This window comes from Lissotriton helveticus, chromosome 3_1 (assembly GCF_964261635.1).
Source record: "Lissotriton helveticus chromosome 3_1, aLisHel1.1, whole genome shotgun sequence".
In the NCBI taxonomy this organism is placed as follows: domain Eukaryota; kingdom Metazoa; phylum Chordata; class Amphibia; order Caudata; family Salamandridae; genus Lissotriton; species Lissotriton helveticus.
In genome coordinates, this window is record NC_136061.1 from 858239072 (window position 1) to 858256265 (window position 17194).

At 43.2% G+C, this 17194-nt stretch overlaps 1 protein-coding gene across 2 annotated transcripts in view; it reads right to left on the minus strand.

Moving 5' to 3' along the window:
• Positions 1–6317: 6317 nt before the first annotated feature.
• The window catches only part of CSF3R (colony stimulating factor 3 receptor), a 202822-nt gene continuing 191945 nt past the window's right edge, over positions 6318–17194 (minus strand). For both annotated transcript variants that reach the window (XM_078681208.1, XM_078681207.1), the window contains exons 14-16: positions 12857–12938; positions 8306–8387; positions 6318–6992 (exon numbers count right to left, since the gene is read on the minus strand). In XM_078681208.1, the coding sequence (XP_078537334.1) occupies positions 6465–6992; positions 8306–8387; positions 12857–12938 (692 nt within the window). In that variant the 3' untranslated portion in view covers positions 6318–6464. The remainder of the gene's footprint in view (positions 6993–8305; positions 8388–12856; positions 12939–17194) is intronic.

The following is a 17194-nucleotide window of genomic DNA, read 5'->3' on the forward strand; positions in this document are numbered from 1 at the left end:
GAAAGAATGGGTGTCATGCATCAGAGGGTCTGATAACCCCGCTCTACATTCCTCTCCCTGGCGTGTATCCAATAAAAAACTGTGGAGTGCACTTGACGCTTCTTCCTTCTCGTTCGAACCACCATGATAGCGTACTATAATGTCTGTATGCCTGACAATCTCCACAATACTATTCTACATAATGAGGTCACTACTGGGAATTTCTATTATAACTCTATACAGTCAACCGGACGGTCATCTATGGCATCATCACCTGCAGTAGAGCCACCTTACAATGCTGTATGCATTGCATTCTCATATGTTACTCATTAAGATGACACCTGATGAAACACAGTATATGGTACGTTATGTTACTGTTATAGTTTCTTTTCCTTAGGCCGCATATGCTTGTCCTAATGACTCCCATGAAGTGGCGTGATTGATATAACCCCTGTACTAGATACTGCCACTCTGACTCAGGACGTTCTACATGCATGCTTCACTGTACTCTTAATGCTAGACCATGTATGTACTTTATTCATAACTATGTCATCTGTCTTATACATGCGCTATGTGACTTGACTTTAATCTTATTGTGTCTTACTTATGTACTGTATATTTGGTACTGTGCCACATTACCTTACTTTACGTATTTGAATTTGAATATGGAATAACCAATGTATGTATGTTTCATTGTTTGCACCTTATTTATTTATTTACTTTCCCTTTTTTACTTCCCCTTTTTTACTTTCCTTGCTTAATAAAAACGATTCGAACAAAAAAAAAGTTTCATGGTTATTATTTTAAGGACTATATTGACATTATAACAATTAATAATCATAATTATTGTTAAATAATATTGAATTTAACAATTTGGTGGAATTTGATTTATTTTTTTACATATTATGATGAATTTGTATGCTATTTATCAAAAATATGAAAAACATAATTTTTTTGGGCCATGTTTGCTATTCCAATAATATCAGACAAACGGTAAAGAGTGATGACTTTATATCACATATTTTCCATCTGTAGGCATCAATACATTGCAAAAAAATCATGCTAGAATCCATCCCCCGAGTGGTACTAGTGGCATAAATGTGTGGTCCTAGCTCATACCTACCAGTATGAGGAGATGTGGCTCTTAAATAAATGCTTTGCAGACTATTACATTGTAAAATTTAGAGTAGGGGTGCTGTGCTTTGAGAGGCCATTAATCCTGGAGGTTCCCTTATGCGCTGTCATTTTTATTGCCACAATTCAGATACCCGAGTTTTCAAAAAGTAATCTCTATCCCTTTATCAGAGAAGGAGGATGACAACATCTTAATGCCTCTTTCCTTGGAGAGAAATTATGCTTATAGTTCAGCTGCAAACCTGTTGACCACTAAACAGCAATGTGTATGGAACAGTGTGAGCTGAACCATATGAAGTCAGCCACACTATCAAAATGTAGAGGCTGCACTTATACCGCTTTTCTAGGAGAAATAAAGCATAAAAGTATAGCCAAATTAGTAACTTTCTGAATTTGACGGAAAAGCAAAAATTCCCTTTAGTCGTGTGTTATTCATTAGAATTTGTTGTAACTGAAAACTGGAAACACTAATAATTTTTTTTTCAAGATTCTCACCAATATCTAATTTTGGCTGTTGGGTAAACATTTTAAGCTGAAAACTGTGAAAACCCCTATTTCTCCTACACTGTTTTATTTCTGTTCCAACCTAGCTCAGTGATGCTAACTTACTAGACTGCAAGACTCTAATCATCTATTGTGCAAAGTCACTGGCATTCAGCACAGATACCACGTAGTTGTTTTGGCCATATATATTCCAAAGCCAAAGGTGCACAATATCACACCTTAGAATAAAAACCTTTGACAACCCGCCTAACCTTAATTGACGTGAGCAGGGAAGATTTTTAAATGTATCTAAAGCATCGTGTGGTACTGCACTATCCTTTACAGGCAGCACATTTTCTATTGAAGTGGCCACTAACTTTGCACACACATGCTCTTCCACTGGGAAAAGTATGGCACACAAATGATAACACGTGGAAATCGGGTTTCTGTGAATTTTTTTCGTTATTGCATCACCAAATAAAGTGTCTTGATTTGATTCATCCCTGTTAAAATATCTTGTTTCCTGGCATTTCAGAATTTAGAAAAATTACTTTCTCTTTGCTTTTCCTAACTGTTGAACAAATACAATTCATTTACAGGTATCTAATTTTTGTGGTGCCAAAAAATCACACTTTCCTGTATGCCATCGAGATTGTCACATAATTCACAGTAAAAACTCCTCTCACGTTGCAGGTGGAAAAAGAAAAAGTAAACACTAATTCCATAAGCAGCAATTTTTCAGAAGACATATAGCCTGTCATTTGACTTCTGTCTGAAGCACCAAATGTGAAAGGTACACAGTCTAAAGGCATCTTTGTTTATTGTTCGTACTTTCGCGAACCCCCAAAAATTGGATTGCGAACTACAGTTTGGGAAACACTATATTAGAACAAATATATCTCTAAACTTTACCTGCCTTCACTGGAAGCAGCCCACCTGCCCTCACTGGAAGCAGCCCCCCATGCAGCCGCAAGTTAAATATCAAGATATTCAACAACATGACTCATTTCCTAATCTTCCTCTACTACACATTTCAAGAAATGTTAAGATTTTAATGGATGCCAAGATTGAATATGTTTCCTGAAGAAGGCATAGATTCACATAGTAGCTGAAGCATTGACTAAAAAGATTCACCTAGTAGCTAAAACAGAGAGTACAAAGTCTGTGCGATTTTTGGAATGCTGATAGTCTGATGGAGATTTAGAATTATTATGTTAAAATATGTTTTATTCAGAGTAACACAAAAACTTGTAATATTGTCTCCGAGAGGTAACATATGCTTAGGAAATATATTAATGTGTAGGATACCCAAATATGTTTTGCTAGATATCCATTTTAAAGACATACAAATGAGTCTTCTCACATACCTGTGGAAATGTTGAAGTGATCATTTTCAGCAATAATCTATACTGTACATGTTTGAAAATATATTAAAGAAAAATACATATTTTTTAAAACATGGTTGTATGAGAATTGATTGTGTTGAGAGAAAGAATAAAAGTGAGAAAATACACAAGCATTGGCAAAGACAATAGGTCTTGCCTATGCATGAGCTACTATCTTTGCCAATGTCTTTTAGCGATGTTGTACAGCAGTGTGGCTGCTGTTCAGCATGGCTAAAGTTAGTAGTGTGGCATAGAATAGAGTGGCATAGAGGAGAGTGGCATAGAGTGGTGTGCAGTGAAGTGGCGTAAAGTAGAGTGGCACACAGAGTAGAGGGGCGTAGAGTAGAGTAAAATGGTGTGGCGTGGAGTGCTTTAGAGTGGAGTGGTGTGGCATAGTGTAATGTAGCGAAACAGCGAAAGTGTCCTGACACTCATATGTGTAAGGTGATAAGTGATATTAAAAAAAGGTATATAAAAATGCAGCAGTGTAAGAAGTAGTACCTGAATCATAGCACAATCAGCAAACTGACACTAAGCAAGAGGAAGCAATCTGAGGTTAGTCCAGGCTCCACTGAAAGAAAAGAAAGTGACGCTTGGCACACGTCTAACATTTAGGACGCAGAAAAGAAGATTGACATTGAAGCCAACAAATGCTAAGCAACATGCGGGCTACAAGCCCTTTATTGTAAACAATACTGCTCGCAAGCAAGAGTGAAGTAATGTACTGTGGGCAGGCGAGCCCTAAAACAACAGAATTAAATTACAGTTTTTCATTAAATAGAAATAACAATAGGGGAGGCATCAATAAATTAATATTAAGGAGTAGTCTTGACTAGCACTAAAGGCTAGCTCATACTGCAACACTAATGTACTATAATGGCAACTCAAGTGCGTGGGAGTGTTGAGGGCTTGTAAGTCTCAATTAGGAAGCCACTGGGCCAGAGTTACCTTGTCTTCCAGACCAGACTGTCTCTTATCCCCTATCTCTGAATGTGGCAAGCAGTGTGTGTGCTCCTATTGGCACAAACGGGTAAGGAAGACTGATGAACGGCGAGGAAGGGTGCAGAGATCCTTGCATCGTGACACTGCGAGGCTTGTGAGAGATGTGGGCAAGTCGTACAGACATTATAGCATCATGACGCACAGAGGGCAAATACAAAGAAATGTGCAGGACTGGAACAGAAACCCTAGACATTTCAACTATCTTGCAGGAATGTTGAAATCTAACAAATAAAGTCAGCACATTTTCTTTTATGTTTTTAACATTAAATCAAGAAAACCAGTATACATATTTTTTCATCATAGTTTTCACAGGTTTCTTAAATTTTCCCCATCAATTTGACTCTTTTCCCCACAAAAACTAATAACATTTTTGAAGATTGCAATATATTTTTCCCTATTAGGATCTCCTCAAGGTTCTTTTTGACAGTACCATACGGTCTGGCAATTCGGAACATAAGAATGGAACTATCATCTTAAGGGTTTTGGGAGCCGTGGACAAGACATACTTTTGGGCCCCTGTTTGGAAAAGCTTTGAATGTTATTACAAATTTCCTGCTAAATCAAGCCTACATGATGCCCAACAATACCAAATTATACTTTAAATGTTTGTTAAAATAATTCTTGCCTGGGACCCCAAAAACCTTAAGATGTCATTGTATATAGAGAGAGAGAGAGAGAGTCAGAGTAATTAAAGGTAGGGAGACAATTTTAGATTACGAATGGAATAGACAGAAATAAAATAGAGAGAAAGTTCACTTTTCCAGCGGGACTCCTAAAAGGTAGAGGCCCAGGGAAATTGCCCACTCTGGCAATGAAGTAGAATAAGCATCTGCTATGACAGAACTGACAATGTGACCAAATCTGCAATTAGAAAAATAGTCACTTCCCAAATGGCCTCATGTGCAGTTTGTGAATGGACCGCTTTATCGTCTCACAGGCCAAAGTCACAGAGGCACAGGCCGGCATTTGTTTGTGTGTTAGTAAAAAACAGATTCATCTTTCTTTTTCTGTGTGGTTACTGATTGGTGGCGTTGGGAACTGTTGTCTGGGAATAGTTGCTCATAAAGTATTTCTCCATCCCCTTAATACTTAAGTTAAATCTCAGAAAATTATATATCTGGGGTTGGTATATCTAGTCAAACTCTAAATTACTTTTTACGTGCTAAATTGTTATTAGAGCGTATAATTGCGTAGTATAGGCCTGAACCTTTTTATTTTTGTAGAGAGTGGAGGATTTATGATTGTCATATTAAAAATAGGACAGCTCAGGGGCTTGAGTCTGGTCACTTGGGAAAAGTTGAGATCTAGTGACAAGTTGTTATCTTTGGAACTTTGGAACCTGAATGAAAATGTTGGCTACCTTCTTAGTCATGTTGTGTGATACTGGACCAGTCAATACATTTATGTATGCTTCATTCTTTTTATCTGCCAAACCGTGCCACTCATGGAAACTTAATACCAGCAACAGAGCTACATAAAATGAATGTCATTCTTAGAAGCGCACATTAAAAATTAGCCAAGGAATCCTTGGCTTGGCATTAAATCATTGGGTAAAAAGTGAACAACGTGTAGCAGTCCCCACTGACCCTACGACTTTCCTGTCTTTGTGTGCATGTGAGTGAATAGTTTGACTTTCCTTTCTCTTTGCTTATGTTGATAGTGTTGACCTTCGGGGCTTTGTCTGTGAGTGGACAGTTGTGACCTTCCTGGCTGCATGTGGATAGCTTTGACCTAAATGTAGTAAAATGGACAGAATTGTTCCCATAAAGTGTTCTATGCAACATGGGGTACCGTACTTTCATGCAGCCATACAGCGATTCTTCCTGATCTAACTATTAGTCGCACATGCATTTCCCAGACGGTTTTGTTATGGGAATAGATGCATGTTTTATCTTCACAGGTACAAAGACATTTGGACAACCAGAAAAACAACCCTGTACACAGGAGCGGTGCAAGGATTTTCAATGGCTATGGCAAAGTAGCATTTTACCTGCTGAAGCAAATGTTATATATTGAAAAAAAGACTATTTGGGGTTCTTTCCGCAGTAATTTGGTGCTGCCAGTAGGTGGAGGCCCAAGGCTGCTGCCTTACCTCGCATTATTGAAGCAGTGAAATTGGAGCAAGTTTATGTGCAGAGGTGAATGGGCTTATTTAGAAATAGAGCAGATTTAAGGCTGATCCAAGTCCCTGAAAGGACCTTACAGCTGTTGCAGAGAAGGCCTCTGACTGACTCTGCACCAGTCAAACTGACCTTTCAGAGGCCCTGCACAGTTCTGTGTATGTCCTGCCCTATCAAGTTTCAAGGTCAGCTATTTTTTGGGGGAAGGCTCCGAATTTTCATATAAGCCAGTTTACCCATCACTGTTAAAATGTCTGTGACTAAGCTACAATTGTTCTCTGTAGTCCTCCTTTGGTACACCTCCTCACTCAAGCGGTCCTTAAAGAGATTAGCTGCTTACACACACACAAACACCTTCAAATCACTTATTGTTCGATGCCAAAGCTCTAAAGTTGGGTAAAGCACTCAAGTCATCACTTCCTTCAATCCTCAGCCCCTGCAGGAGTGGGAATTCCATCAGGGACTCTGACTCATTATAGGAATTGTCCTCCTGGAAGACTGGTGAGCCATCTTCCTCTCGGTGCGTGCCGTGGAACCACAGATTCTCATAGGGTTTGGGGCTGGGTGTCATGTCACCAAGCAGGGGCTGTGTGGAATCCGAGCGTAGGTACAGCGGGGCTGGTGCACGCTGGCCCCGGTAGCTATCCACTATTACCTTGGCATACTGTACAGACTCGCTTGTGTTCACATAGGATCTCGGTTTATGGTCGCTGAATTGAGGCAAAGACCCTAGAATGTCCTCCTTGTGCATGTGGATGAAGCTCTTCAGAGGATCCTCAAGGTGGTCTCTGGATCTGTTCTTCTGCTGTGCTGCATCCCTTTCTAGAATGGTGATGTCACAGGTGATAACCTGTTGCGGCTCCCTCGTGTCAGATGGCAGTTTATTTTCCTTAAAAATAAAAAAAGTTCATTCAAATTATTGTGCCCTTCTTTTCGCTGTTATGCTATTCTGACACTATTTCAGAATCAAGTCTCTGACAGTGAGAAGTTGTGTATAGCAAATAAAGAGTGCAGTACAAAAGAAGATTGAGTAACAGACATATCGATTGATAGATGGATAGATCAATAGATGAACAAACAGACAAAAAGAAATACTGATGGATATACCTGCAGCTTGACAGAAGGGTCACACTGTTGGGTGGATAGGCAGGTAGATCAATAAGAAAAATAAAAGACTAGCTAGATCAACAGAGGACTCGGTCAATAGGTAGACTTAAAGATAGATTGAAAAACAGCATGTATGTAAACAGACCAATCAATAGACGGAGTACATAGAATGTATCCAATAGATAGAGTTGACTCCCCAGGGTGTCTAGTTTTCAGAAATGTGCGTGTTTGGTAGGTTTCCCTAGATGGCGGCAGAACCCGGGGCCAAAAAACCCGGCCCCCCCCCCCAACACCAGGTAGTTTTGTTATAGGTAATTTTGAAGTCTCCACAGTACGATTTGGGCCATTTCCTGTTGCAGCCACTATGCCTACCCACACACGCATTGGCGTGCCCATTTTGGGCTGGCCCCACCCTCATTGAAATTTCACCCAAAAAAATCCCTGGCATCCTGTGGGCTTTCTGCCCCCCAGGGGGGGCAGAAGACTGAATATGGGGTGATCCCCAAGCAGGGACGTGGGCGCAAATCGTCATTTCACTGAAACAGGGGGGGTGGCATTGGGAGTTAGGGAAGCTCTTCCCCAGCTCCCGAGGTCACAGGGGAGGAATAGAAATCCCTCTGGTGCCTGCACCAGAGGGATTTACGGGGCCATGTTCCATGACGGCCGGGAGCCGTCGTGCGCACACGAGCACCGTTGCGCACGACAGCTCCCGGCCGTTGCGCGCATGGAGCGGTAATCTCAGTGTTTTACAGTGGACAACCAAAACAAAATAACATACTGCAAATCTTGTATGTTTTAAGTATATTAAGCTTGTCAGTCAATATACTGCACACCAGTATTGACCAAGGACTTGTAAATAAATTAATGATGCATGGTAATGAACTACCGATCCCAGTTAGTCTGATGAATTCCCTGCCCATTGCACCACCGCATACAATAGTTATATTGGAAAGTGGGAGCCAGGCTGGTCTATAGTGAATCAGGAGTTTCCTGAGAATCAAATGCCTCTATACCTCTCCTTGATAATGAACCCATTTACTACTGAATTAATCTCTCTATGTTGCAACACAATGAAGCTGCAATACATCTAATTACCTCCTGTAGCTCAGCGGGAATCCATTTTCCTGAAGTGCTGTTGGCTGGGTCAGGTACAGTTGGCCAGAATTGATTCTTCATTCTTTCAGGGATACAAAGAAAATATTTAACCACTCAAGAGTTAACAGTCAGTTCAACACAGCAGTAGAATCCTCACATCAGACGACACCGCAGGCTCAGGCAGTCTCTGCCGGTGTTTTTAAATCTTTGTACTTGCTTCGCTTGCAAAATAGAATTGTACCTATTTTTATATTGTACTGCTTTTAAAACTGAATTGCACATACCTGCACCTTCGGTGTCCCCCTGTTCCGCCACGGCCTGTGCCGTTTGAGCGGAGGGGCTAAACACCTTCCCCCAGGCGCCTGAGCTCCCTGGATCAATCAGGGTTAGCGCTCTAGGGCTCCACATCACTGTTGCGGTCCCGCCCACTTTACCTTTATCTGGCAGTGCGCCGAGCGGACGTGCGCAGCGGCGCGCCAAAGGCGCGCCAAAGGCAAGCCCGTCTGCGCCCGTCCGCTCCCCGCCGACTCCAGACGCCACGTACTCTGTTCTTTTATCCATCCAACTTAGCCCTCTACCCTCCTGGGCTTCGAACTCCTAATGGGCATTATCCGCTACACTAATCAGGAGCTCCACTCCCTAAATACAGCCGGCAAGAACACCATAAAACACCAATATGCGAGCAATTTTACACGTGGTAATGGAAACAAGGCATTAACGGTAAATCACCACAACAGTAAGCCCAGTTCCCAGCCTCAGGCAAATCTTGTTTGCATGTACTGCAACGCCAGATCTTTACCTAAGCACGCCTTGGAAATATGGGCGCTTCTCGACTCAGGCAATCCAGATATATTATTTATCACGGAAACCTGGCTGCAAGAGTCATCCTCTCCCGATATTTCGGTAGCCTTGCCTCCCGCTTATAAAATACACAGGCTCGACCGTCCAGGCAAAAAAGGAGGTGGAACCGCTATAATCTATAAATCTACCATCAAGCTCCATTCTAATGATTCCTATTTAGAGAGCTGGGGCGAAATGTGCATTGCCACCATGACCCTTGGTAACAACTAGTCATGGAAGGTGGCTCTTATCTATAGGCCCCCAGGAGCCAAAGGCTATTTTGTGAATAAACTTGTGGAAGCGATAGCTCCCTACGTCCTAGTCTCAGGGAACTTCCTTCTATTAGGGGACATCAATTATCATATGGATCAAACTCTGGACCCTCATACCATAGAACTTATCACTAGCTTTGATTCGTTAGGACTACGTCTTCTCCCGACAGGTCCCACGCACAATGCAGGTCATGCACTTGATCTCATATGCACCAACTCTACCAAAGTAGAAATTAATCAGATTGCCCCAGTCTTCTGGACAGACCACTTCGTAATAAAATTTGGTATGATAGGTACCCAGGCTGAACCCCAAAAAACCATTCATGGAAAACTGAGTAGACCATGGAACAAGATCACCTCACACTCCTTTGCTGTGCACATCTCCCCTCCTGCCATCACTGATACAACCGATCCCAACATAGCAGCAATGGAGCTTGAATCCGCAATTTCCTCGGCATTAGACCTTATAGCCCCGGAAAGATCATCTAGGCCTCCTGCCAAAAACTCTCCTTGGTTTACGCCGGATCTAGAGATGGTCAAACACTCGGCCAGGGTAGCAGAAAGGAAATGGCGCCAAACTAAAGACTTAAATGACAGGCAACAGTACAAGGCGGCGCACAGGTCCTACATGAAAGGAATTGCCTCGGCAAAAAAAGCGTACCTCGACAATAGGATAACCTAGGCGGCAAATTCACAGAGAGAGCTTTATAGAATAGTAAAATAATTCACCAATCCCCCTGCCTGTCAGCAGCCACTCAATGAATCAAAAGAATGGGTGGAGTCCCTGGCTCTGTATTTCCACGAAAAAATCAACGATATTCACAAACTTTTTCCTCAACCTCTCCCTCTATCTCAGACCATAGTCTCGCCCACAAATAGCTGCAGGGTCTCAAGTAGTCGAATGTCTACAGTCATGGAATTTTCACTCTGCTCAGTAACAGAGGTTGAGGCAATCCTGTACAAAATGAAGTCAGGAGCCCCTAGAGATCCAACCTCCCCTCAAATTCTAGCAAAAATTGCACCTGCCCTGGTCTCTGTCCTCACCAATATTTTGAATCAGTCCATACTGCACTCCTCTGTCCCCTTGCACTGGAAGGAGGCTATAATAAGACCAATCCTAAAAAAACTGCAGCTGATCCATAATTACTCTCCAATTATAGGCCCATCTCCCTCCTGCCCCTATTTGGGAAGGTCATGGAGTCTCTGATTAACAAACAGCTCATTACATACCTTGAGACTAACAAACTCTTCGACCCTTCCCAGTCGGGTTTTAGGGCATCCCACAGCACCGAAACCGCCTTGCTTGAAATTGTCGATAACGTAAGAATGACGCTGGATTCAAACCAGTCGGCCATACTTGTCCTACTCGATCTATCTTTTTGTTGAAGACGACCGGACCACACGCGGGACACGAGACGCATTTTAAACTAAGAGGCTGCATACTACGAGAAGGAAAAGACGAAAGAGGCCCTTAACTCGTGAGCACGTATATAATTAGGAATATGTGTAATCTTACAAATTCTGCTAGACATACGGATTTGTACTACTTTTCTGCGATCTGGACAGTGTACCGCGTGTAGTGGGGACCTTCAATAACGATCGAGAAGCGTTCTTTTTACTCGTAAAGAACTATCTTATTCCCAGCCATTGGAGTTCTGACAAACTAAATAGGATTTATTGCACTATTGTCCACACAATCCGCGTCTACTTTTATTATCCTCATTACTACCAAGAGAAAGGAGGTTTCATTCCCCTACTCTGATGATAAGTATTTGTCTACAAGATATCTTGGGAAGACAGTCAATATTTTCCTGATGAAGGCGGCCATATACTATTTGTCCGTTGAAAAGCGTCGAAACTAAGGGAATAGCATAAACACGTATCAATTTAGGAATATTCTGATTGTCGCTGAATATACCTTTATGCACTTTCCCTTACAGCTTTAGGAAATAGATTGAATGAATTCATGTATTTGATTTGTTCCTTTGATTTATTCTCTGTGTTCCCAAGTTTTTATATAATTTTAAATTGTTTTTTATTGTTGTTTTAAGTATAAATAAACTGTGTATACCGAATTTACTGTTTTTACATAATCTTGTTTCTTATGCATTGCTCTTTAATGTGTCTGATTGTTTATTGTTGAATCTGGGTTGAGAAGTTGGTCTATACTGAATGTGCCCAAAGGGAATTTCTACTTTGACATAACGTCTACTACTCGATCTATCCGCAGCCTTCGACACCATCTCACACCTTATTCTCTTAGAGCGTCTTGCTGAGGTTGGTGTCGAGGGCTCTGCGTTACTATAGCTAAAAAGTTATCTGTCCAACAGGCGGTCTAAGGTCCAAGTTGGTACCCATTCCTCCAGCTACCATGACAATGACATGGGTGTCCCCCAGGGATCAATATTGAGCCCTACGCTCTTTAACCTGTATGTATCCCCTCTTGCAAAGGTTATTCGAGCACACGGTTTTGGAACCGTGTCCTACGCAGACGACACCCAAATATTGATTACAATCAATCAGAACCCAGATGAAACCAAACTGAGGTTCAAAAATTGCATGGTTGACATTTATAATTGGATGACAGAGAACTTCCTGATGCCTAATGCCAGCAAGACGAAGATCGTGCTTTTTGGAAAGGCCGACAAGATCTGGTCAGATGAATGGTGGCCAGTCTCCCTCGGTCCCTGCCCCTCTCCCAAATCCTCAGTTAGGAATCTGGGGGTAATAATTGACAATAAGCTATCCATGGCTGAACACATAAATAAAGTAGTCCACACCAGCTTCGGCCTTATGCGTAGTTTGAGGAAAATTTTCAAGTGGATTCCCCTCTCATCCTGTATGCCCATAGTGCAGGGGCTCATTGTCAGCTGGATAGATTATGGGAACGCACTCCTGTCCTCAATAAATGCTACTCTTCTGGCTCGTTTACAGGTCCTTCAGAATACTGCTGCGAGGCTGGTGCTCGACCTTCCACCTCTTACCCCGCCACTGCCCTGCCTAATAACCCTGCACTGGCTCCCAATACAGAAGCGCATAAAATTCAAACTATGCTGCCTGGTCCATAAAACTATCAATGGACATGGCCCAACCTATCTAGAACAAAAGCTCAAAGCCCATAACCCGGCAAGATCACTCAGATCATCAAGTAAGTCTGCTATTTGTTCTTAGGGTCCGTACGTTAGAAATGGTGATAGGGCTTTTAGTAAAACTGCCCCCGAAGCCTGGAACTCTCTGCCCCTCCAGATCAGGATAGAACCCGATCACCTGAGTTTCCGTAGACATCTTAAAACCTGGCTTTTTTAGCTTCAGCCTACAGTTCCTGTTTTGTGTTTCTGTCGGGAGGATCTACTAGCGCTCTGAGACCTTCGGGTGATTTACGCGCTCAATAAATGCATTTTTACTTTACTTTACACAGAAAGTTGGTTGACAAACTTACTTCTGCTTCATCAGGTATATGATCAATGGCAGACACAAGATCATTGCACAGGCCAGAATCAGCAAACTGACTGCGATTTCATCTGCAGAGAAGCAAAACAAAATATGGATAGATGGTTGTGCTTTCTTGATACATCTTTTGCTGTAGGAGGTTCTCTTTTTCAAGATGCATAGACAACACTGGGTCCATGGGTAATAACGTGAGGAACAACAGTGATCAGGAAAGAATTGTACTAGCTGTCAGTGCAGAAAAGGTTTGGACTGTTCAGTTACCACAGTGGCCAAGTATCCTGTGAAAAGAGGCTTGTGATGTCAAGTTGACCTTAGCATGAATGGTCTTCCAAGTCTTGAAAACACCTCTTTTGTGGGCTTGGCACTTGACCCCAGGCCAAAGTAAATGCTGACAAACAGAACAGTGTGTAGGTGAGAGCAGCAGCAAAGGAGCTTGATGGGCTGGGTTACCTGATTGCACCATCTTTCCAAGTTCTTTGGAAGCCAAACATGTTCTAGAAATAGATGGGAAGTAGTAGTCATTTTTGGGTGAACTACTTGTGGGGGGGGGTGTAAAGTTGGTGAAAAGTGTGATGCAGAGGCTGAGGAACGGTGACACAGGGAAGTCTAAGATAAGCATTCCTAAAAAGCTACTGCTATCATGAATGAGGCACAGGCTGGTAATCTGTTGTGGAGTTAGTTTACTTCACTTTGTGTGCAGTTGCTTCATTATACACACCTTAATGTTTGAGCCCTCTTAATTCTATATGTGGTGTGTCTTCTTTCTTGACTCTGGTTTACACATATTCTTTCTAGGTTATTTTATGAACATGTTTGTGTAGCATTGGAAGGTGGCTGCACCTACTGTTTCCCTCGTTCCATTACATTACTGAAAAACAGTCACTCTTCCTCAGCACACTCACCTGGATCTCATTGCTGTTGCCTATTAAACCTATCCACTCCCCTTGCACCATCAGCTTACATCACTCTGACTTTGAAAACGGCGGCTGCCTTCTGCAGCCCCAACCTCTGCACCTGTGTTCCCTGTCATCCAATGGAAACACTTTCCTACAGCCCTCTGCCAGCACTCTTTAACGAAATTCACAGCCACCTCTCACCCAAATTGATCCTCTTATTCATTAAGCAACTCAAAAACACTCTGAAAATAAAATGTTATGGCAAGGCTCGGAGGCCAATATTATGCAATAATCCTTTATTGCTCCTCACACAACAGAAACATGAATAATTTAGAATTAGAACATTAACCAAAGTCTATAACATAGAACATGTATATAAACGGAACCCTGGCATCCTTTTCCTTCTTTTGTTGCTGCTCATACAGAGATAAGTACATATTTTATAATATCCCTTTATTTTATGAAAGAGTCTTTCTTTTAAGAATTTAAATAAGCGCATGATGAAATAGTTCATGAGCTGTAGAAGTTAGCATGTGTTTAGGATAATAATAAAGATATAAAAAAAATGTTTTAATTTATTTTTTAAATATTTTTATTTGCATTTTAAACCAATACAAAACAATAAGTATGTCACATTTGATCACAGTTGTGCAAAGATAGTTATATACGATCCACATCATAAGACATGTCACCTCCTCACTTCTTCAGGCCGGGGAGATCTGCAGTCCCCTAGCAAGTATCAATTCTAGCAAGGCCTTCCCCACATCCCTCGTCTTCCCCAAAAGTCTGAGAAACAGGCCCAGTGGCTCCCTGGCAGAAACACGGTCTGGCCCCAAAGCTGTGATGTGGCTAGTCAGCTCCCAGCCCTCCATCCATTCTATATATATTCTCAATTTTCCCCACACCTTACGGAACTTCCGTGGGCACCCTCTCGCTATGTATGTAACTCTTTCTGCCGCCATATATATGTCCATCCCCCTCTTCCACTCCCCTAGCTGGGGAGGCAGCATCGCCCCCAGGTGCGGGCCACGTCTTGCTTCGCTACCACCAGTGCCAGCAGTGCAAAGATGAGCTGTAGGCGGCCCAGATCAACATCTCCGGGTATGCCCAATAGTATAGATTTGGGATCTAGGGGTTATGTTTCGCCCAATACTTTACTCAATTCTCCCAGTACGTCTGGATGACGGGGCAGTCCTAGATAGTATGGAAAAAGTCCCCCTGTGGCTGTCTGCATCTCAGGCAATGCAGTTCACTGGCTCGTCCCATACGATGGAGTCGGGCCCTATCGTAATACACTCTGTGCAATATCTTATATTGGATGAGTCGAAGGCGAGATTTAATAGCCACTTCCTTGTGTTGCACAGGGCCGCCTCCCAGTCAACTGTTTCTAGCGCACCCAGGTTCTGTTCCCATGTTTCCTTCAGCTTCCCCAGTCTGGCATGTTATTATTCAGGGTTCTGTATGTTAGGGAGGCTGCCTTGTGGGACATCTGTTCCTGCAATAGGCGCCCCTACAACGGGGCATTGTCCGGCAGAGAAGAGGAGAGCGAGCTTTCGGCTGTCCAGGCATGTCTCAGCTGTGCATATTTAAACATTTGGGTAGTGTGTAAACCAAACTCTGTCACAAGTGTCCTGACATTTTTGATTCCTCCCTTGGCCATTAGGTCACCTATATTGGAGATGCCGATGGCATCCCAACCCCCAAAGCCCCTTAGTTTGTGGAGCTCCTTCAACCAGGTGCAGTGCCAGATCAGTGTCGGTTTGCATGCCCAGCCCATTACCTTATTCGCTCTGTGCCAGACTTCCAATTTTACTTGTGTGGCCGGGAGTAGGCGACCCCTACCTCGCCCCCCATAAATGAAATGTAAGCATGAACGTTGTGCCATGGTGTCTCTCTCTAGCCTATGGGTGGGATGATCGGCCGAAGTGTGGATCCATTCGTTTACCGGTGTCAAATTTTCTGCCCAGTAATAGGCCTCGATGTCTGGCAAGGATATCCCTCCATAATATTGGTTCCACTGTAGCGTGCTTAGGGCAATCCTCAATTGCTTCCCGAGCCACAGCAGGGAGTGCAATTCCGTGTCTATCACCTGGAATCTCTGCATGGAGAGGGGCAAATAGTCATTTTGGAGGGCATATTGGAAACGGGGCAGGGTGATCATTTTGAACATTGCAGCCCGACCAAGGATCGTGAGGGGGAGTGCTTTCCACCTCAGCGCGTCAGGTGCAAAGTTCGTTACGTCCCGCTGAATATTGTTTTGATATGAGAGTTTTCTGTCTGTGGTGAGATAAATCCCCAAATACGTAAATCCCATCTGCGCTACCTGAAGGGCCCCAGGAAGAGAGGGCCAAACCTCCCGGGCTTTTGGGATATATGACCGATTTATACCAATTCATGGCATATCCCGAAAAGGACCCATATTTGCCAATGAGCTCAAGTAGGGCGGGGATTGTGTCATCCGGTCAGGTAACATATAACAAGATCTGCATAGAGTGAAATCTTTTCTTCCCCAATGTCAGTCGGTGTAATTTGGAACCCTCGTATCTCCATTTTCTGTCGAATCTCTCACACCACTATTTCTATTGTGAGGGCGAAAAGTAGGGGGGACAAGGGACATCCCTGCCGGGCTCCCCGTCTGATGGGAGAGTCGTCAGACAATAGTCCATTCATTTTAACCCGAGCTCGAGGGTCCGCGTAGAGGAGGCCGATCCATTGTTGGAACTTGGGGCCAATACCAAACTTAACTAGAGTAGCCTCTAAAAAGGGCCAATGCACAGCGTCAAATGCTTTTTCAGAGTCTAAGGAGAGGAACATGTGGGGATCTTCACGATCCGGCACCTCCATGAGCCAATTGTGGGTCCTTCACAAGTTTTGTCTAGTCGCCCGTCTGGTAGGAAACCCGTCTGGTCTTGATGCACCAGGGTCGTGATGACCTGACGGAGAGCCAGTATAGTTGCCAGGAGTTTGACCTTTATGTGAGGAGGGAGATTGGGCGATAGGAAGCGCAATCTTCAGGGGGTTTCCTCGGTTTATAGATGGGGATAATCGTGGCCATTCTGAGGTCTAAAGGTAGGCACCGTCCTGAGCGGCATCTCGGAACAGTGCCAAGAGGTGCACGGCCAAAAGGTCTGCTCCTTTCTTATGGAATTACGCAGGGAGTCAGTTCGGGCCTGGACGCAATTTAGTTATTGCGTCTTCAAGTTTGTATACTGTTATGTCCGATTCCACCATTCCCTCTCATCATCATCCAGGCTCGGGTCTGGATAGTGTCCAGGTATGTTAAAATCTTCGACGGAGTACCCAGCTCCAGGGCCTGATAAAAATTCTGGAAATAGCAGGCTGTACTATTTGTGCGTCTCCCGTCTGCATCTCCCCCTGGTGATCTACTACTTTTTCCACCCACGGGCTCCCACTTCCTTGCTGCTAAGCCA